Source organism: Carassius carassius, chromosome 38 (genome assembly GCF_963082965.1).
Source record: "Carassius carassius chromosome 38, fCarCar2.1, whole genome shotgun sequence".
In the NCBI taxonomy this organism is placed as follows: domain Eukaryota; kingdom Metazoa; phylum Chordata; class Actinopteri; order Cypriniformes; family Cyprinidae; genus Carassius; species Carassius carassius.
The window spans coordinates 20,665,463-20,688,957 of record NC_081792.1 but is presented as its reverse complement, the minus strand read 5'-3'; the positions used below and the strand labels follow the sequence as shown (position 1 = coordinate 20,688,957).

General features: G+C 37.1%; 1 protein-coding gene across 4 annotated transcripts; it reads left to right on the top strand.

The window, feature by feature from the left end:
- Positions 1-3,979: 3,979 nt before the first annotated feature.
- Positions 3,980-23,495, top strand: LOC132119542 (constitutive coactivator of PPAR-gamma-like protein 1). 4 transcript variants are annotated; one of them, XM_059529600.1, is made up of 17 exons: positions 3,980-4,751; positions 6,606-6,852; positions 7,146-7,228; positions 8,014-8,142; positions 8,936-9,026; positions 9,735-9,799; positions 9,896-10,146; positions 10,959-11,043; positions 11,170-11,391; positions 11,487-11,658; positions 16,961-17,210; positions 17,386-17,500; positions 18,658-18,867; positions 19,996-20,185; positions 20,479-20,620; positions 21,177-21,273; positions 21,651-23,495. In XM_059529600.1, the coding sequence occupies exons 1-17, from the start codon at positions 4,278-4,280 to the stop codon at positions 21,960-21,962; spliced, it is 3,135 nt and encodes a 1,044-aa protein (XP_059385583.1). In that variant the 5' UTR covers positions 3,980-4,277; the 3' UTR covers positions 21,963-23,495. The 4 variants fall into 4 exon arrangements, with proteins under 4 accessions (XP_059385583.1, XP_059385582.1, XP_059385581.1 ...); XM_059529599.1 differs by having other exon boundaries at positions 9,890-10,146; positions 20,482-20,620; XM_059529598.1 differs by having other exon boundaries at positions 9,890-10,146.

Here is a 23,495-nt window from a genome sequence, read left to right as displayed (position 1 = left end):
TATACAGATTTTTTGGTTATAATAAGTAGACAAAATACATGTAGATGACTAAAGTATGTGTCTCTTTTTTGTATAATAATTGAAAATTCAGTGTTTGAGCAAAATGTAAATAATTCCTCAATACAATTAATGTTACTTTTTTGTATAATTTGTCAATTTTCTTGTTTTCAGTATTCAGTCTTTTCACCCCCCCCCCCCATGCATATAATTATGACAATATTTCTTCTTGACACAAATAAAATCTTAATTACCAACATTTTCTGACTGTTTAATATGTCGTGACTTTAACAGCTGTCATATGCGATAGCATTATTTAAAGGGTTAGTTCATCATTCACTCACCATCAAGTCGTTTAAATCATGAAACTCACTTTCTTCTGTGGAACATAGAAGATATTTAAAAGATGTTGGCATCCAAACTGTTTTGGTCACTGCTGTGGCAATTTTCAGTTATGGGACAACATTCTTTTGAATATTTATTTTCTTGTGAGAAAAGGTGATAGTCATCCAAGTTGACTGCAGAGTGCGACCAAGAGGAAACACCCAGACTCAACATTTATACCTGCATCAAATGAGTTCATTCTTCATGTTGGCAATTACTAGCACGCCCTTCATCCTTCACTTTCTTGAGTTTTCAGGTGTTACATTCTCCAACCATTTCACTGATCATTGCAGATCTTTTCCTAAGATCACAACAGCACATTTGCTGGTCCTTATTGATGGAGTGAATCAAAACCCTGGCACTGATATTTGATAGAGCTGCTAATGATAATGGCATAATGAATTTCAAATTTAGCCAGTTCAGCTTTTGTTTTCTCCTTGATTTAAAAACTGGAACCTTTTATCATCAGTAAAATTTTCCAGCACAATAAACACTTCACTCTGGAAAACTCTCAACCCACTTTGTTCATGTTAGCAATAACAAGAAAATCTGTAATACTTCTGACACAACACATTACAAAATCAGTCCAATGACGTTCATCATGCTGAAATGTTCAAACAGAAATTTAGAATTCATAGATAAATGTAATGTAATGTGCCTTCCTTCCCATTTCTTTGCCAAAGAATTCTACATAGTCTGTAATCTATTTGTGTATTATCAATAACCCTCACTATGCCAAATCCAGCCCAGATTTAAACTAATAAGTGAGTCAAGCTCCCACTTATGTCAATTAACTTCATTTTCCTTCCCTAAGATGTACAATAGGCTGGACTGGTATCTATTTAATGAGATTCAGAATGTTAATTTTAACAGAAGAAGTCTTTAGGCGAAGTCTCAAGTGAAAACCTTTTCCTGCATCAGTCTGCCTCCATGACAACTCAGAAGTGTCAACTTCCTCTTTTATGAGGGGAGAAGGCTCATTAGTGACTTCCTCTTCTCTCTGCAATCTTAACCTTCTCCACATTTTATAAGTCTCATCTGCTGAACAGCAGTTCTTCATTCTGTTTTAATAATTTAATAAGCATATCTTCTTTGCAGAAAAAAGCAAGCAGTTACATTTTTTGCAAAAATGCAGAAAATAGCAGTAACCTCACTACTTAGGCTACTTAATATAGAATAATGTATATGGTGTAATAGTTAACAAGTATTGGTCTTTCCCGTTTACTGTAAACTAACATTACTGTGAGATGTCTGTTATATGTTTGACTTGGTCACCCAGTCTCGTTCTCATTCAACACAATGCACAAGCATGATTTAAGTTAACCTAAACCAAAGCAAAATCATAGAATCTCTGAAATGGATCAACTTTTCATGCTGTCTCCCAGGGATATGGGATATAAATTTTAGACGTCTTCAGATACACTGTATATTTAAACACCTGCAGTTAATAACTTATTATTATTTATTTATTTGTTTAAAAAAATAAGTACAAAATCTCAGGATAATCAACACTGATCTATTGATCTTATTCAATTCTTTAAACATCTCTTTCTTGATCTTTAGTTTCAATAGTGTTTCTAATTCATCACCTTAAATACAAGTTCCTTTGATTAAATTTTCAAGGCTAAACAGTTTCAATGTGAATTATTATTCCACCAACAGGGAACCCATGATGATTAATTATTGTAGGGTAGTCGTGGCCTAATGGTTAGAGAGTCGGACTCCCAATTGAAAGGTTGTGAGTTCGAGTCTCTGGCCGGCAGGAATTGTAGGTGGGGGGAGTGCATGTACAGCTCTCCCTCCACCTTCAATACCACGACTTAAGTGCCCTTGAGCAAGGCACCGAACCCCCAACTGCTCCCTGGGCGCCGCAGCATAAATGGCTGCCCACTGCTCCGGGTGTGTGCTCACAGTGTGTGTGTGTGTGTTCACTGCTCTGTGTGTGTGCATTTCGGATGGGTTAAATGCAGAGCACAAATTCTGAGTATGGGTCACCATACTTGGCTGAATGTCACTTCACTTTCACTTTAATCAAGCCCCCTGTGCCATTCCTGTTATTCATTTAGAACCATAGCCATATACCCTACACTTTGCATTAGATGATACACAGGATTATCATGTATGTTATTTCTTTGTTTGTTCTGAGACTCTCCCATCACCCAGCACTCTGATTATCCAGGCACATATTGCTCTATAAACCACCTCCAGATGTCTCTTTGGTGGTTCAGTCCTTCCAACTGAACAAATGGTTATTCTACCAATAACTCTTTTTTTCTCTCTCTCTCTCTTCCCTATACAGTCTTCCCAACTGAACAGGTGGTTATTCTACCAATAACTTCTTTCCAGATCCTTCTTCCGATGATCCACTAGTTGATCTCAGTTTTGTTCTTAAAAATACTCTTAATCAACTAGGAACAAACACAGAACCCGCCGACTTAAAGTTCATCCCAGAACAAACATCCCAAATTTCAAATTTTCAGTTCAATTATGTCCTCCAGATGAGTTTCTAAGAATTTAATGTAAATCATTTTCTAAGTGGCTAATTCTGTCTCACATTTTGTCTTGCACACACACACACATCCATTAGATATTCTGTTATCTCTCAGCTCATCAGAAACTCAAGCTCTCATAGACAGTCTAAAGAACACTCTTTAGTATAGTGACACAAATAATACTAATAATAATATTCTTCCACAGTTAACACTGATTTCCACTGTATGGAGAGAAGAAGGAACACTAAGACATTTCTCAAAATATATTATTTTACGTTCCACAGAAGAAAAAAAGTTTGATTTAGAGTGACATAAAGGTGAGAAAATTAAGACAGAATTTTTAATTTTTAATGTGAACTATCTCTTTAAAGTCCTCCAGCTGTTTTACATTAAAAGAGTTCAAATTACTAAGATTGACTTTGTAAGTGTGCAAACTGTCTGCTTCTAATGAGAAATGTCAGGTTTCTAATGTACGATATAAATAACGCGCTGGCGCCCTCTGTAGATTGAACCTGGAAAGCCATTTAGTTTTGTTGTAACCAGGGACCCCAACCAGACCCTCAACCAACAGATAGACCCAAAGTATAAAAAAGCTATTAACTTTAAGAACATTACTAATAACAAGTTTTACAACTAACTTTAAAATGGTTTGTATATATATTATGTGTGTGTGTGTGTGTGCTCTTGTTTTTGTGACATATCAGGACACAACTCTGTATAATGACATGTGTATGACACAGGTATTACAAGGAGAGGGTGACTTATGAGGGCATAACCCATGTCCCCTTTTTTCAAAACGCTTATAAACCATACAGAATGAGTTTTTTTGAGAAAGTAAAAATGAACAAAGTTTCCTGTGAGGGTTAGAGTTGGGTGTAGGGTTGGTGTAGGGCCATAGAATATAAAGTTTGTACATTATAAAAACCATTACGCCTATGGGATGTCCCCGCTTTTCACAAAAACAAACATGTATGAGACGTTTTAAAATAGTGAGAGTATCATAACATGCAACAGTTCTTCAGGCGAACCACGCCCACTGAACTCCAGACTCCTCCTCCAGTGTGACTGACTGTACGTGCCCTGCGTCTCTGCGCTCCTCTCTTTCCCCTACACACAAGATACATCCAGACCATAGACATGGCTTCATAAGGGTGCACATGGCGGCTGGCAGCCATGAACCAAAAAACAACTCACCAAAAACTACAGATGCATCTCTGATTTGACTGATTTTCGATTGATCAACTTCCACATCCGCCGCAATATTCTTCAATCCGGTTTTCAGCATTCGGGAGAGGCTGCTTGCTTGCAACTCTCTCGCTCTCTGTGTCTCCATTTCCACCGGAATATTTTACGTTCTTACTTAACCCGACATTATCGTAGATATCATATTGTACAACAACAGTAATGGGTATCCAGGGTTTCCAGGAATACATTGAAAAGCATTGCCCCAATGCCGTGGTGCCGGTGGAGCTCCAGAAGCTCGCCCGGGGAAGTCTGGTCGGCGGTGGCCGGCAGAGACCTCCTCAAATTCCGCTCCGGCTGCTAGTGGACGCCGAGAACTGCCTGCACCGGCTCTACGGCGGCTTCTACACCGACTGGGTGAGCGGAGGCCAGTGGAACCACATGCTCGGGTACCTCGCCGCCCTCGCCAAAGCCTGTTTCAACGGCAACATCGAGCTGCTAGTGTGCTTCAATGGCGCCATGGAGAAAGGCCGTCTCCACGAGTGGGTCAAGCGACAGGTGAACGAGAGGCAGACCGCCCAGCAGATCGTCAGCCACGTCCAGAACAAGGGAACTCCGCCGCCCAAGGTCTGGTTCCTGCCGCCGGTGTGTATGGCCCACTGCATCCGCCTGGCGCTCCTCAGGTTCCACATCGGGGTGAGTAGCGACAGATGCTAGTTGTGTTTTTGACATGCTGCCATTAGCTTAGCAGAACCAGACCCAGATCAAGTGCTCGTCTTACAAGACCGTAGGTTGGTAGCTAGCAGGTGGCCTACACGGCTTTCTGGTTGTATATCTAGCACAACCAAGACAGTCTAAGATGACTGCTGGTCTGACAGCCTAGGAAAGCTGAAAAGTTCACCAAACCTCAGTGAAACCAGTCATTGAACCAGGTTAGGTTATCAAACTAGGCTGTCAGTGCAACTTCATTCTTCAGATTTGAATCAAGACCTAACCTGGTTTTTATGTAGCGTTATGCATGCATACAAACATGTTAAAAACAAGACCAGCAGCTGATTTAAGCTAGTCTCACATCCTGGCCAAGCTGAGTTCCTAAAACCAATCTGAAACCAGCCAGTAGTAGACCAAACTAGGCTGTTAGTGAAACTGCTTTGTTCATTTGAAAACCAGTGTAGGTCTTAAATAATATACACAGACATGTTAAAACCAAGATTAGCAGCTGGTTTATTTTCACTGTTTTGTTTTTCTTTCTTTCTTTTTTTTTTAAACACAGGAGTACAACATGTTGGAACATATATATATATATATATATATATATATATATATATATATATATTTGGGTTGGGTTATTTATTTTGCAGAGGAAAACAGGTCTTGGACAAATCTGTTCTGATCAGTTCTGATCTCATTTCCTCAGGCATTTGGGGAACATAGAGATGCCAGCTGTACAGCTGTTTGTTGTTGTTTTTTGCATGCAAATCCAAAAAAAATTACACACAATATTTTAAAACCATAATCAATTTGTATGGTTTTGGTTCACTGCTTGCATATATATATATATATACACTTTTTAAAATCAACTGAATGAAAAGGACGCACAAGTGAATAATGAAAGACATAAAATTAAAAAAACTGTATTATGTAATTGTTGTATAAATGATAACAAAAACATGTATAAAATATTTATTTTAATTTTTTACCTGGATCATCAACAATAATTAAAAGTGCAATTTATGTCTACACACTAATAACCTTATGCATCAACAACCAAATACAAACATCCCAGAATAGAATAAAACCATGCATTTATGTATGAAGACTGAAATGAAGCCATCTAGTAGTAGGCTGTGCTGGCAAAAGGAAGCGCCACCTCTTCTCTGCTGTGATTGGCTGATGTGTCACACTCTTGTGGCACAAGAATAGTAAGAACTGCTCTGTGATTGGCTGCATGCTTCCTGCGTCATTTCTGCTGAGATTTAGCAGCCGTACAAGCCGTGGCTAAGTTTATGGGCCCTGTTTTGAGCAGAGAGACATGACTTATTAGATTCTGGCCCATGAATGATTTTATTTGCATTTATTTGTTTAGATTATTTTTCAGAGGACTTTCAGCATAAGTGTTTATTATGTTACTATGATTTTCTTTCTTATCTCCTGTTCTCATAAACATTGGTTCAATACAGAAACTATGAAATGTGGGGCAGGAAATGGGAAATATGATTGATTTAAAAATGTATATGTTTACGAGTCAAGCCTCGTTTCCTATCAGTTAAAGCCCAGTGAACATCCTCTCATTCAATAAATAGTTTTAAAATTCACATCACAGCTAAGAATCATCTCTTCATTGATTCATTCAAATAGTGCTAATCGATTAAAGCATTTGACAGAGAAACCATTATATGATACAATTAGAAGTAACATTTCCCAGGCTAATCGTGCCTCACATCCTTTCATGGAAATCTGTGAAACCCTGGAGTATAGTCTGAATCTCATCAATGTAAATTTGTTTTTGTTCTTCTAATGAGCCTTTCTGTAATTTGCTTCCTCACTCAGGTTGTCCAGACCACCGAGGATCATCACCAGGAAGTGATTGCCTTATTTAGAGAAAATGGGTTCCATGGCCTGGTTGCCTATGATTCTGATTATGCCCTGTGCAACATCCCGTGCTACTTCAGTGCCCATGCTCTCAAACTCAGCCGTAATGGCAAGAGCCTCACCACCAGCCAATACCTGATGCACGAAGTTGCCAAGCAACTTAATCTCAATCCAAATCGTTTTGTCATTTTTGCTTCACTTTTAGGTAGGTTTGTAGTCAAAATGTCATCTCCATTAGTCCTGTTCGCTTAATGCATGTTCTTAGTCATATTGTGAAGGATTCAATACTGCATGTTTTTCTAAAGAAAACCTTGAATATCTTAATTTCTTGACTGTCTTTATTTACTAATGCAGTAGAAAGAATGGCTCACATATTATCAATAATGTCACAAATTGTTGAATTTCATGGCTTTTAAATGTTTTCCAGCTGCAATAATGAAGTGTACATGTTAGTACTTCTCCAATTCATGATCAAATAACTAAATGCTGTTTTTGAAGGGAATCACATACTGCCTGATGAAGACTTGGCTGCCTTTCACTGGAGTTTACTTGGCCCTGAGCATCCTTTAGCATCCTTGAAGGTAAATGTCTCTGCATATATAATTGTAGCACAGCACTAAATAACCAAATAGCTATTTAAGAACTGTTTTCGCAAACATGCATTTAGTCTGACTCAATTGTGGCTGAATATTCTATTTGACTTGTAAATGCATCACATAATGGAAATACATGTGTATAACAATTCAAATACTTCAAGGTTTTCTACATTGATTAATAAATGTTTAAAGAAAAAAAAAAAAAAAAAAAGACTTCAGTTCTCATTAGATTCCCTCGGTCACAAGCTACTGTGACCAGTTTCCTTGACAACTTTGTCCTCAATGTGTACCCTTTTGGCTTTAAATACTCTGCCTTGAATCTCGCCCAAACAAATCGAGCCCTGTGATTATAAAGGAAAGAGTTGAGCTGAGGAATGGCTTCATGTGTAACCTTCTGTTATCTTCTCTCGGTGTTGGTGTTGCTTGACAGATTGCTTCATTGATTCAGTGTGAGATAGAGTAGGGTAAACTTTACTTTTAACACCTGATTTGCACATCGGTGCATTCTTCTTTACTTTTTGTCACCATCACTGCAAATTTTTGCATATCTATGTTTGTGTCTATAGTTGGTAGTCATTTGATTGTTATTGTATAAAAATGCTCTTCTTTGCAGTTTATGATATCCATTGTCAATTGAGCTTGATAAACCTAATATATGTGTGTTTGTATCGGATTGTACCTAGTCAGATATGTACTCCTATGATGCCCATCACATTTTAAGCAGAAGGAGCTTTTGCTGGGGGTGTGATGGGTTGTTTTCTCTGATGCAGGTCCGTGCCCACCAACTTGTACTTCCTCCATGTGATGTCGTCATAAGAGCCGTGGCAGACTACGTCCGCAACCTACAAGATATCCATGACCTGGAAGCTATTGCTAAAGACATATTCAAGCACTCCCAGGTAAGATAACACACCATACCATCGTAGCACCTTTAACAGGATAGATTACCCAAAAACTGAAAATTGTCATCATTCACTCTATCCCATGTAGGGCTGCATAATTAATCGGAATAAAAACAGCATCGCTATATGGCTTAGTGTAATTATCAAACCGGAAAAATACTGTGATTTGAATTTTATATATATATACACTGTGTTCTTTTAAACACGAGCAGCTCATGAGCCAGTGTTTTCAGCATCTCAGAATGCAACATGCACCAACCATAATCCCAAATTTTAATTTGAACTGCTGAAAAACTTTTCAGATAAAAAGAATCTTAAAGGATAGTATAAATATTAGTGTTGTAATTTTACAGTAGTACTGTAAAATAAAATTAGATTTTTTTTTTATACTCAGTTTTATTTTACAGTGAAATACTTTGTATATTGTTATTATTTAGTAGTGCTGTCAAACGATTAATCGCGATTAATAACATCCAAAATAAAGGTTTTTGTTTATATATGTGTTCTGTGTGTATTTATACATATATATTATTAAAAAAGTAAACATGTATGCATATGCATAATGTGGTTTTAAAAAAAACAAATTGGATATTTACTTTTAGTGTATGGACCAAAAAAAAAAAACAGTGTTTTGTTTTCCTCTTATCTGTTCCACAAAATAAAGTTATATTGGTTTAGGACAACATTGGGGTGAGTGAAGAATGACAAATTATTCGTTTCTGGGGGAACTATCAACTACCAAGAACTGTGGACAGACAATATGTAATAATTCTGTGGCTTTGCATTCTAGTCTCGAACTGACGACAAAGTTGTCCGTTTCAAAAAGGCAGTGGAGTATTATGCCACTGCCAGCAAACCCCTTCACTTCCCCCCCTATTTAGGTAAGATTATTAATATTTTTTCTCTCTCACAGAATGGCATCTGTTTGTGTTGGTTTGCACTTGTTAAATTCTTGGAGCGGGACATGTCTACTAATGCTCGCCTGGTGTTATGTTTGAGGCCAGCTTTTAGAGGCACACTCTCTCTTTCTCAACCATCTCTCAGTCTCAGCCCTCACAGTAATGTGAGAAATTTTCCCATTCACCCCAGACCTTGTGTGCACTCGGAATGGCCGCTGTGCCCTGTGCATACAAATGGGCTTTTTCATAAAAGACTCTCGCACAGAGAGCTGCTAGTCTGGAAAAACTCTCCTCAGCTCCGCTTGCCTGAAAACTTTCAACAGGTTCATTAAAAGGCTGTCACTTGAAGATTATCAGATGAGAGAAGAATTCAATTCGACATTTTCCAGTTAGTGAGAGCATGTTTGATTAAAATTATAGTGGTTGTCTTGTAGAACTATAATTGTGCTTATTTGAATTCAGGCAGATTGACTTTTTGAATTATTTTAACTGTTCTGGTTGTTAGAATGGTATAGACATGAGCCTTTACCTCAACACATTTCTGTGCCTACACATATTTTAAATGTATCAAGGTCAGCTTCTTTGGTGGGTGGACATGTGGTATAATGAGAACCTCAGTTAGGGCTTTTTATATATATACACTGTATGTATAATGTACAGACTGTTTTATTTTTCACATTTGGCCCACAGTCAGACCAAATCAGATGGGATTGCCAGCAGCACCGCAGATGCTTAACATTCCAGGCAAACCTGAGGTGAGCACCATTCCACCATTATGGTCCATCCTCAACGACTCGCGCTTACCCATCAGACTGACACATTCATGTTTCTGTTCATACTCCAAGGTCCAGCATGGCTATTCCGGCCCTCCATTGGACGAGCCTGTCCATGAGGCGGACCCGTCGGGTAAAGGGCTCCTAGAACAGAACAGCTACAGCAACATTCCTATTAATGGGAATCAGCACACGCCACTCTACGAGAGGTTGTCTCCCATCAACCCGGCTCACGGCGGCAACTCCAACCACACAGACCCAGCCTTTTTTACCACCTCGTCCACATCCTCGTCCTCTGAGAATGAGGAGAACCCGGGCTCCACTGCCAAGTGAGTGAACGAGAACATGTATGGGGATGTATGTGGAATATGTCGACTTATAAAAAAAACAGCTTTCTTCTAATCAGAAATTGATTTGTGGGTAGAGGTAATGTTTTAATGCTATAATATATAGGACATATTAACTTAATAAAAGGTGATCGTAAAGATGTTTACTTTGTTACAAAAGAGTTCTGTTTAAAATAAATACTCTTCTTCTGAACTCTGTTCATCAATCATTCCTGAAAAACATATCATGATTTTAACTTTTTACAAAAATATTGAGCAGCACAACTGTTTTCAGTATTGATAATAAGAAGAAAAGTTTCTTTAGCACAAAATCTGAAGGATCGTGTGACGTTAAAGACTGGAGTACTGATGCTGACAGTCAAGCTTTGCCATCACAGGAATAGAAAATGTCAAATATGATTTTAAATTCTAATAATATTTGACAATATAATATTCTTTTCTTCAAATAAATGCAGCCTGGGTAAGCATAGGAGATTTAAATAAAAAATTATTATAATAATCCCCATATATAAAAGCACTAATAATTCAACACTATTAAAATGTAATGTTTAGTCAGTTACAAAACAGTAACCTTTTTTAGATTATACGTTATAATGTTGTCAGACTTAAATTCACTTATATTGTTTATTTAAATGTTTACGGTTTAGTTTTAGTTTAGTCAGAAAAAATACTATAGAATTTGACTATTGGCTGTTAATCTGTTATTGGCCAGAATATGGAAATATGGGGTATATAAATATAGGGTATCTGTCTGAATTTTAATATTGGTGCATATATTTAATTCTCAAATGTAGCCATGTGAGTGACCATAAGGGATGGGACAAACAGAGAAACCAGATGGATAACATCCCAGAAGGAGACCATGGGGACCAAAATAAAGTAGGTCTACTTTTTAGCTCTACGTGTTAAAATATGATATGCTTGGTAAAGAAAACTTTTGATGGATAATAATCTTGATAAAATAATGTTATAGCCATTTAGTGAATTCTTTGATTTTTCTTTCAGTCTGATACTTCTGTGACCTCCGCTGTAAACCAAGGCCTGGAGGGCAGAGGTCACCCAGGGGTCAATGCCCATATCCCATCCCTCCTTTCTATGCCAACAAGAAATCACATGGATATTACCACTCCCCCTTTACCAGTGGTGGCACCAGAGGTGTTACGAGTCGCTGAGCACAGACACAAAAAGGGCCTTATGTACCCATATATTTACCATGTTCTTACCAAGGTCAGTTTTTAGTTACTAGCAACTCAGCTGTAACTTTTAAACTACTTCTTGTTAAACAGTTATGGTTTAAAGTGTTTGATGGTTATTTTTTGCAGGGTGAGATAAAGTTATCTGTCACCATAGAGGATGAAGCAAACAAAGACCTGCCTTCTGCGGTGCAGCTGTACCGGCCAATTCGCCAATATGTTTATGGGGTACTCTTCAGCCTGGCCGAAGCCAAAAAGAAGGCGGAGAGATTCGCCATGAGGAGAAATCACCACCCTGATTGTGAGTTACAGAACAGATCAGCTAAATTGCAACAGTCAAACTTTTTAAACAATCATAAGTATCACTAATAAGGAAAACTTTATATATATATATATATATATATATATATATATATATATATATATATATATATATATATATATATATATATATATTATTGGTGGGCCGTTATCGGCGTTAACGTGCTGCGCTAACGTGAGACTCTTATCGGGCGATAAAAAAAAAATATCGCCGTTAATATATTCTCAAAGTTGGGTTGGGAGCTGGGTCTATACTACGCGAGCTATGATGACTTTCACCTTGATATTTTAGCGCGGATGTATACCTAACTGAATCTGTAGGGAGTCTTTAAACCTGTGTGTATGCCTACTGTGAAATTACCACATCAAACGTGACGTGCTAACATGGATGCAGCTAAGATACCGCCGGGTTTGCTTCAGGGAATTTTTTTTTTTTAAAGAAGCTTCCCAATGGAAACCGCGACAAGACGCACGCCTGTTTCACACATAAACTGTATGCAGTGCGTATGCAATCCGTGTGCGTTTCGTATGTGGTGCAGAAGCAGCACGGACTCATTGTGCTTTCACACAGGACGCGTTTGCGGTCCGCTACTCTGTACGTACAGAATCAGAATCAGAAAGAGCTTTATTGCCAAGTATGCTTGTGCAGACTAGGAATTTGGTTTAGTGACATAAGCTTCAGAATCAGAATGAGCTTTATTGCCAGGTATGTTCACACATACGAGGAATTTGTTTTCGTGACAGAAGCTCCACAGTGCAACATAATGACAGTGACAGAACAAAACACACAAAATGGAATAAAAAAAAAAAAAATACAAATCTGTAGGTAAGGATACAAATAGATAGGTAAGGACAGTACACAGAGACAACAACACACAGAAAAAAAAAATTGGCAAATAAATACGTGTATAAACAATTGTGATATAAATGATAATGGAATAGGATTGAGTAAGATGCAGGGATGTGCTAGGATCGAGGGGTAACAAATAAATAGAAGGATATTGCACATTTGTATTGCATAAGCATAAGTGGGAAACATTTAACTGTTCATGAGGTAGATTGCCTGGGGGAAGAAACTGTTCTTGTGCCTGACTGTCCTGGTATTTGTGACTCTGAGGCACCGGCCAGATGGTAAAAGTTCAAAGATGGGGTAACTTGGATGTGAGGGATCCAGAGTGATTTTCTGAGCCCTTTTCCTCACTCTGGATGTATACAGTTCTTGAAGGGGGTGGGCAGGGGAGCACTAATAATCCTTTCAGCAGTCCAAACAGTTCTCTGTAGTCTTCTGATGTCTGATTTTGTTGCTGAACCAAACCAGACAGTTATTGAAGTACACGTGCACTGCTGCAGAGCGCATCGCTACTGGAACACACTGACGCTCTAGATTAATTCCAAGATTACAGTGAGATTAATCTAGATGTAAAAAAATTATATATATATATATATATATATTAGTGCTGGGCCGTTATCGGCGTTAACGTGCTGCGTTAATGTGAGACTCTTATCGGGCGATAAAAAATATCGCCGTTAATATATTCTCGAAGTTGGGTTGGGAGCTGGGTCTATACTAAGCAAGCTATGATGACTTTCACCTTGATATTTTATATAACCGACTGGCCGAGGCCAGCCTAAAACGATGTTCAGGACAGTTGACGGGCCACTGCTGCGCATCGTCACGAAAGCTTATCTTTTTCATGTGTTTTTAAGCCTTACCGCTTGTCGATTTAAACATTTAAATCATCCAAACACAAGACACGGAAAAGCTGAACAGAGTAGCTGGTTACTTGGGCGCTGTGTTCGGTGCGCACGAGAGAGATCGAGAGCCGTGTATCACGGACAGCGACACTGAACCGAGCTCTCTTCTGCGAAGTTCTCCTCAAAGTCCCTCCTGCACCTGAACGAACAAATACAAATCGCAGTTTGAACAAACAAAAAGATGCGAAAGAGCCCAATTCAGTACTCGCGGTGTTCTGATGTTCAGGGCTCACGCAGAGAGAGGCGTCTCAAAACACTTGAACATCGAATTTGCTTATTTTTGTTCTTGTGCCGACAAATACATACAAAATATGTCAAAATATCCACCATGGAAATTATGCTCGAAAAAACTGTCAGTTATTTCTTAAGTGAAAGTAAACAGTTGAGGAAAAAAATGGGATGTGTATTATATTGGATCTGTTCATCGTCTCTTAAAGTGACCGCGCCTAATTTAGCTACTGGCTGCTGTAATGTTAATCCAAGAAAATGAAAATGAAAATCACTCACTGCTCTTGACTGAATTACTTTGTAGTTTTAACAGTCAAACCAAAAATTATTCAGACACCAGATATAATTTTTGATATATATATATATATATATATATATATATATATATATATATATATATAGCAAAACTGTAATAATGTGAGAAATGTTGAAGGTGTCTGAATAAATGTAGGTTTGATTGTATATTTCATTTTTACATTGAAGACTATCCAGTTCTATTTTACATTTAATTATTTGGTTTCTTTACCTTGACACCTACAAACTTGAAAAAAACTTAAACATGTGTAAATAGCACAAATAAATAAAAATAAACGAACATACAAATGAAACAATTTCAAGCAGGGCCAACTGGTACAACCTTCACCGGGTCCCCGCTGACCCCAGCTACGGCCCTGCTCACGCCTGTTTCACACATACTCTGTCTGCAGTGCGTATACTAGCTTGATAAACCCCTTCTCAAAGACTTACTGTTTGTCAATTTTATTTGGGTAACACACATATTCTGAATGCCTTCGGCAGAATTCGAATGAGCTATTTTAATCTAGATTAATTTCAAGATCACAGTGAGATTAATCTAGATTAAAAAAAATTAATCTATGCCCACCACTAATATATATATATATATATATATATATATATATATATATATATATATATATATATATAAATATATATATATATATATAGTACCAGTGCAATGCGATTTACGACATTTGCTACATGACATTCTCTGAGCCATCTGTCTAATGTAATCAATATTCATGAGCCAGACCTTAACCAATTTTACAACATTTTGAAATTGTTTCAGAATAAGGATCTACATGATGTACTGTACAGTATGATCACAGGTTTTGCAATCTTCCCCACTAAAAGATTTTGTATAGTTATCATAATGTTGAAGTTAAAGTTTAATTATTGTTAAACTTTGTACATTTTTTGCAATGAATATAGCCTTTGGTGCAGATTTGACGTTAAAAATAAATGACCTTCTCACCTAAAAATAACAAATAACACTTGGGATAAATTTTGTTTAAATAAGTGAAAAAGCCTAAGTAGTGTTGTCATAATATAGACTGTTCAGAATTGTGTAAGCAGAAGAGGTTTGAATCCTAGAAATGTTACTATTGTTAGATTGTAGCATGTTCCTGCAGTGTTAAAGGTGACATACTTTGAATTGGCTCAAAGTAAGAGTCAGTTCTCAATTCCCAATGCCTAAATTCTCTCCAGGGGCCTGTTGATGACTGATTTAATTATTCGGAGAGCGCACTTGAGTGTTGAAATTAGCTTGTTATTCTAGTCTGTAACTGGAAAAATTAATTTTGATAATTAGCATCATTCAAAAAAAGAACATTGGTTCTGTTAATGCTGATTCATATTTTTTTCTGTCATTGGAAATTAGAATACAAGAAATGAAAATAGATGAGGGAAACACTGTTATTCAGAAGTAAACATTCAATTTATTTAATTAGAGAAATTTTCAGTCAGATCTTCTATGAGCTCTGGAATTAAGCAATATATATACTATTACTACCAGAGGTGTAGTTGTAAAAAAAAAAGAGGTGGGTAAACTATAAATTCTGGTTGACCACATCGTGGTCACGGTAAGGTGGGCCACTGCCGGTGTATGTGTATCCTGATGACATCGCTATAGGCTATCATTTGATATTACTACCAAGGGTATCACTGGTTGTTCCTTCATATAGGTCACACAATCACTATTCAATCCATACATTAATCTAATGTCTGTAAAATTAAGTTAAAATGGAGAAAAAACAGCTTAGCACACCACATCTTGTCAAGTAGTTGGTCACGTTGTAAGGCCTATAGACTAACCCTTTCAGACGAACCATTAAAATAAATTTAGTATGCATTTAATGTTTAGGTACCCAGTTTAGGTACCCTGAATGCTTTAGCAAAACAAAAACAACAAATATTAATAATATATTTATTAAATGTATAAAATATTTTTTTGAATGTAGGATATCAACTACACACTAACCACAACTAAAGTGTAGCTACAAGTGTGGTCATGCTTCATTTCAAATCTGAGGATGATATCTCTAAAATTATGCATTTTATAATTGTAAGACCGTATCATGGGAGGCTTTGGAGAAGTTTTAAAAAAGCCTGATAAGATGCTTTCATATATTTTATCAATGACACAGACAGCGTCATTGCAGTTTACCGTACCCGTGAAACCGTGAACGGCTAGTGATAACATTAACTAGCTAGGTAGAGGTGACTTGAGTCAGTGGCATGAATCTACCGTGAACCAAATTAACCTCAAAAACATGAAGTTTAGTACTGTTTTCCGATCCTACTCACTTTGGGCTTGTAGCCGAGGCCATTTGCTGGCATCAGGAGGATGGCTGCTGTCTTGACGGTGCTTAAAAAATTGCCGGATATCCATTTTTGAATCTTGATGCAGTCTGTTGCGTGTCGTTCATGAACTCTTCGTTCATTTTGAACAAATCTTTAATATGACTCGGGACTACAGAGTTGTCTCAGAGAGTGATTCGTTCATTTTGTGTTGACCACACATGCGCATTACGCAACATATGGGTTCTGAATCGACAAGTGAAGTCAGAGTCTTTTATTCTTCCTGTCTTCTCTTAGGTTTAACAACAAACAACCTTTGAAACTAATAATGAACAATATGAAACTAAAACGACATAAGCTTAATTTAAAATGGCTTAGGAACTGTAGGCTATTTAGAGGTAGATAAACGCACTTTGGTGGTGGGTAAACGTTATTTCCGAATTTTGGGAGGTGCGTAAATGGCGTGTACGTGCGTTTAGCCTCCACTATATGATTTATACCTGATTACTACACAACTAGGCAAAAACAGTCAGTTGTCCAATTCACAGTGGAAAAACTTCTCTACCCATGATCCACCAAAAAATTTTATGTTAAGATAACAACTTTGTTTATTTACCCTCAATATTTTAAAAAGGGAATGTTTTTTAAATGGCTTGAATGGTGAATTCCCCAGTTAAGCTTTTTTTGATTTACCTTTATAGATCCAACAGTGATAATAAAAGAATGGGCTGCATACAAAGGCAAATCTCCCCACACCCCTGAACTAGTGGAAGCTCTTCCCTTCCGGGAGTGGACCTGCCCAAACCTGAAGAAACTCTGGCTGGGCAAAGCAGTTGAGGACAAGAACCGGAGGATGAGGGCTTTCTTGGCCTGCATGAGGTCGGACACTCCAGCTATGCTGAACCCTGCCAATGTCCCCACACCTCTCATGGTTCTTTGTTGTGTGCTACGGTGAGAGTCTGAACAGCTTCTAAAATCTTGGAAAGACATAAAACACTGTGGAATGCTATGTTAAATGCTTTCATACAATTACAAATGGTTTAATCCAATGCAGGAAGGGCCTTCAGTATCAGCTCTTGTTTTTTTGTTTTGTTGTAATATTTCACTCCTTTGTGTTTTACTTCAGGTTTATGTTACAATGGCCAGGAGTAAGAATTTTGCGTCGTAACGAACTTGACGCTTTCCTAGCTCAAGCACTTTCTCCTAAACTATATGAGCCTGACCAGCTGCAGGACCTGAAGGTGATTTATGTGGAGAATGATGCATAAGGAGTGTCCAGAGAATACCCACAAACCCACATCAAAGGCCCGTTCACATCAAGGCATATGCGACTTAACAACATGAACAGAAAACAATTGCGCGCAAAATTATTCGCACAGACTTAAAAAAAAAAATTACAATTAATACCCAACTAAATTGTCATGAACATGAAATGGAAATTCAAGATATATGCTACCAGTTACTACTATGCAGTGCTATTTGTGCAAAGTATGGTAACCTGTTTGTCTTTCTAAAAAAATTAATTGTTAGCATCCTAAAATGAAAGTAACATTTTTTTCTTCCCTACAACTGTTTTTTTTTTTATTATTATGATGATGACATTTTATTTTAGTTTTAAGTTTAGAAACCTGAACAATTTTTGTTGGTAGCCTTTGGAGATTTTCATTTCATTTAAAAATGAACTGAAATTATTCTATAAATAGTCTATAAAGGAGTTCATAGATAAATAATTGGTTTTAAAGCTTGTATATGGTGTTTTACATTCAGATTTGGTGTGAATGGGCCACAGTTCTTTCCAGTTTATTTAATAATCTGGTAAAGATGTGTTTATATGTTCAAGTATTTAAAGCAATAAACCTCAAAAAGTAGGGTTTTAGGTATTTTTCTGGAGACTTCTTATTTTGTAAGAACGCTTGCCAGGCTGATTGGCCTTAATGCTTTGTAAAAGCATGTTTTCATCTGATAGTCTGCTTTGCAGGAAAAGACGTGGCATTTAACTGGAGTGCTAGGAATGTGGTCTTTTTGTGTAGAGGGTTTACTTGCCTAGCTGAGCTGCTTTTTCCTGCTCATTTTAGTCAAAATGGCTATGAGCTCATAAAAAAAATGTGAACCATCCACACTAGCTGTGCTGTGTCGTGGCTGTCCATGTCTGTCAGTTCTGTCGATCTGTACACTCTTTTTGCTTCGCTGCTGCCATTGCTGGTTGCTCTCGCTGACAGAATCTGCTGGGGTGGTTTGTGCATTAGTCTACATGTATGGATAGGCTATGATTTGTTTATGCTTGCTTTGTGCTTTGGCTGAGATAGGTGGGGTGGTTATCTGCTGGGTGGTTTAACATGTAGATGCTTATTTAACCTTAAGAGCTTTGTTTTACTGTCGCTGCATCTGTCGCCTCCAGATTGATAACCTGGATCCACGCGGAGTTCAGCTGGCTGCTCTTTTTATGAGCGGCGTGGATATGGCGCTGTTTGCCAATGACGTGTGCGGGCAGCCTATTCCCTGGGAACACTGCTGTCCGTGGATGTATTTTGATGGCAAGCTGCTACAGAGTAAACTTATCCGGGGCAGCAGGGACAAGGCCCCACTCATTGACCTCTGCGATGGTCAGGTACAGTCGGCACAACACCACTGTGTTTTTTACATGCATAAGAGTTTCAAAGCCATCACTGACTGAATGATTTAATGCAGACCTCAAACTGACACAGCGGATTGAAGTACTACAGCAGAAAAGATTGGTGATAGAACTGTGTGCTAGGGAGGGATTGAATTTTTTATATAGGTAACATTTACACATTTTGTTCCCTTTTTAAGAGGAAATTTTGTTTTTTACATTTTGTCCTCGCCCAGTCATGTGTATATATTACCACTACTGGTCAAAGGTTTGAGGTCAAGAAATTAGTGCTTTTATTCAGCAAGGACACCTTAAATTCATCTAAAGTGACGGACTTTATTTAAAAAAATAATTTAATGTATACATTTTTAATTTACCGTATATATTTCCAATGAATGCTGTTCTTTTGAACTTGAGAATCCAGAAAAACGTATCATGGTTTTTTACAATAATATTAAGCAATACAACTGTTTTCAAATATTTCTTGAGCACCAAATCAGCATGTTAGAATGATTTCTGAAGGATCATGTGACACTGAATACTGGAGCATTTCTATCACAGGATTAATAACATATTAAAATGTATGTACATTTATTTTAATATACATTTTTTTAATAAAAGTAATATTTGATATTTATTGTATTTTTAATCAAATAAATGCATTCTTGGTCAACATAAGAGTCTTTCAGAATCATTTAATCTTTTTAACCCTTTTGAACAGTAGTGTGTATATAAAATACATTTATATTACATTGTAAATATAATTGTATGAAACACAGAATCCAAAACAATGCACCACAATCATTGTATAACAAATATTTCTTTTTCTACTTTAAAATGTTTAACACAGATGTTTTTGGAGGTGAAATGCTACTTTGAGCTTTCAGTCTTGAGTGCACTTTCGTTTATGGTGCTGTAGCTCACTGTAATTTATTGCTTAATATATACTGTAATATTTACTCAGCTGTTAACCATTAATCCACAGTCTCGAATTGGTTGATAGATACCTAATTTCACATTAATGTTAATACTTTTTTATAAGGAAGTAATTGTACTTCTACAAAGTAAATCCGGGTTTGCAATCTAATCAAGCTAAAATGTACACATCTTGCATGTGATCTCCAGACTGAACTAGTTGCCAAGGTGGAGAAGATGCGTCAGAGTATCCTGGAGGGTCTGAACTTCTCTCGGCCACCCCAGCCGCTCGCATTCCACCCTCCACCTCCACACGCTATGCCTTTCTACCCTCCCAACAGCACCTTCTACCCACCACCTCCTCTGCCCCCACTGCAGGCTAGAGGCAGGGGCATGCCTGGTAAGAATGATGGTTCGACTGGTTGGCAAACATAAGCAGCATACCAAACAGCTCTTCATTAGTAATTGATTATTTTTTGGCTTAGCTGCGAAAAGATTTCAACAAAATTGATAATACCACGTAAGTTGTGTTTATTACTATGTTGTTAAAGTTGGAAACCAATCACTGAGTGGTGAACAGTGCACTCTTAAATGTAATTAGCTGAAGCAGCTAAACCTGTTTGATTGGTCTTTTAGGTATGGAGTTGCTTCAGAGTTATTTAAGGTATTGTTTATCATTTCATTCCTCTAAAGTAGGACTTCAAGCCATGCCCTCACAGGGTGGGAAGCTTGAGATTGCAGGCACAGTGGTGGGTCAGTGGGCTGGTAGTCGTCGTGGAAGAGGGAGAGCCTCGTTTCCCATTCAGGTGGTATCAGTTGGTGGACAAACCAGAGGGTAAGCAATACATTTTCAATAGTTGTTTAGATAAATTGTTTATAGATAAATTCTCGCGATGGAATGTTTGCAATTATCTGTCCTCTAATATGTGACCCTGGACCACAAAACCAGTCTTAAGTCGCTGCGGTATATTTGTAACAATAGCCAAAAATATATAGTAAGGGTAAAAATTACTGATAGGATATTAAGTAAAGATTGTGTTCAATTAAGATATTTGGTAAATTTCCTACGTATAAAACGTATTTTTTAAATTTGTAATATGTATTGCTAAGAACTTAAATTGGAAAACTTTAAAGGTGATTTTCTCAATATTTCGATTTTTTTATGCTCCCTCAGATTCCAGATTGTCAAATAGTTGTATCTCGGCCAAATACTTCCCATCATAACAGAACATACATCAATGGAAAGCTTATTTATTCAGCTTTCAAATTTACCATTATGACTGGTTTTGTGGTCCAGGGTCACACATCATGTTTAGAATCTTAAAATAATTTTATATTTTACTGTTACTTAAAAAAAAATTTTTTTTAAATGATTGCCTTTCTTTGAACAGTCGTCCAAGAGGTGTGATTTCTACTCCTGTTATAAGGACCTTTGGTCGAGGAACCAAATACCACACTAGAGGGTTCAAGAGTCAGGTAACATACCAGGTGAATAATATTGTTTTCCTAGATTTGAAAACAACAGGAATACATAAACTGTTATTCTAAACTTGGGGTCAGTATGTTGGAGTAATGGCTGCTGAAAATTCAACCACGCCATCACAAAAATAAATTACATTTTAAAAGATACTAAAATAAAAAAGTTATTTTAAATTTTAATATTTCATAGTATTACTGAGCACAAGAGACTTATTAAAAACATCTTACTGACCTCAAACGTTTGAATTGTCACATGTCGTGGGTCATAATGTTAAGTTATTCAAATACAGTGTTTAGTTATTGTTAAAAAATCGGTAATGGTATAATTTTTGATTGGATTGATGGACATTGACTGTAAACAAATGGTACAAAATTAATTTTAACAGAGCAATCCTGCATATACTGCCTCAACCAATGAAGCATTAAAAGACCGAAAGAAGCCGAAGTTGGAGACCAAAACACCAAATCTGGCCTTAGAAGGGTCCATGGCTGCAGAGAACGGCTCGGTTGAGGGTAAAGAGGCAGACCAGCTCAATGGGAACGAAGGGGAAAGCAGGGCTACAAACCAACCTGAAAGTGCCTTTAGCAACGAATCTAAAATGTGCAATACTAATGCTCATTTAAATGCACTAAATGAAGATGGCGAGGGCTGCAGAGATGAAGCTCTGGGCGCTGCTGTCTTAAAAACAGAAGAGTAAACCTATTTTTATAGAGAGGGTGAAGGTTGATGGAAGGTTATGTGTTAAGGAATATCTGGAAGGATGGAAGGCCTACAGTTGGTGTACATTTTTTCCTCCGAAAGCGATAAATGAGGACTTACGAATTTTCGAAATCCCTCTTCAATATCAGCGAGTTAAAACAACAAAGTAATGATGAGGATACCTCTCGGTAAAACATAGATATACAAGTCATATTGAGAATCTTACCAGTTGAATGATGAAAGACCGTGTTCTCCCTCGTCAATGATATTACGTGTTTCAACTGGTTACATGAAATGATTTAACTTTCTCTAGGAAATGCAGAAACCGAAATACCGATTTTCATTTGCCAGTCTTTTAGTTTTAGTAAGTTGATATATTTGCCATCGTAACTGGGTTTGTATCGTCACATTAAATGCTTTTTTATTTTTAGAAAATGTAATACTCACAATTTGAAAAAGACAAAACCAAGAACGCATTTCTCATCCCTGTGAGTTTACTTGTTTCAGATGTGCGATTGTTTTGACATCGAGTAACTGTATTACTATTGGATCTTTAGTTCTGATGATTTCAATATGTCATACATTAACGATTATAGGTAATATGTCAGGAAATGGCTAGAAAAATCTGAGCTCTTGAAAAAAAAAAAAACAATGTCTCTTTCCGTGTCAGAAAATGCCATGCATCAGTGATCAACGATCAGTGTGGTTTCTTTAATCAAACGTAGCACATTATTACAACTGTCTCCGCTAAACTGCATGGCTCACGAATAAAAGAAGAAAAAACAAACAAACAAAATTGTGTGTAGTTATAATGCATGTTGTCCTGTTTCTTCATTACAAATACCGTGCCCATCTGCAAAATTTAAAAGGGGTGATAATCATTAAAAAGTAGTTAACTGTTAGAAACTGATTTGCGCTAACCTTAAGTTTATTATTTCTGTGATTTATTGACCTCTGTTGTATTTACTCCAACATTATCTAGCCACTTGAAATATTGTTAATCCTGGTGTACTCATCGCTGTATACATTATTATTCTCTGTTGCTGTTTTCTGCATTCATACTTGCAGACCTTCTTTGAAAAACAAAATCTTTGAAAAAAAAAAAAAGCTTTGATCTTAAATTCTCCCCCCTTTTCTTAGCTCGTGACAAGTTTTGCTAAATATTCGACCCTCCCATTTGAGAGTTTGCCTAAGCAAGTACACTTGTAATCATTTTGATGTTTACTTTAGTGTTTTCCGAACTTATAAACGTGCTTCTAAACGAGAATCATTACTTCTCCATCTAATCCTGAAGCTTTTCATTGCACATTAGTGATCAGAAATATGGTGTATTCCCCTCAGTCCCCTGCCGCAAGTCTAAGTAGGTTACCTTGATGTAAGTTGATCGGAGTTTCTTCCTAACTTATGGGTTGTAAAAGAATGAACTACTGTTGGGTTTGAGTGATTGTTGATGGATTGTGGTGTGATGTATTTGAAGGAAATTGAATGCAACTTACAATGCTTAATAAAAGTCTTTATTCTTTTAGAATAA

What these genes read in the sequence shown, in the direction of transcription:
- LOC132119542 (XM_059529598.1), top strand. Translation starts at nt 4,278, where the DNA reads ATGGGTATCCAGGGTTTCCAGGAATACATTGAAAAGCATTGCCCCAAT. An exon ending in TCACTTCCCCCCCTATTTAG is followed by an intron (nt 9,027 to 9,734) that starts GTAAGATTATTA and finishes TTTGGCCCACAG; the next exon opens with TCAGACCAAATCAGATGGGA. An exon ending in ACATTCCAGGCAAACCTGAG is followed by an intron (nt 9,800 to 9,889) that starts GTGAGCACCATT and finishes TCATACTCCAAG; the next exon opens with GTCCAGCATGGCTATTCCGG.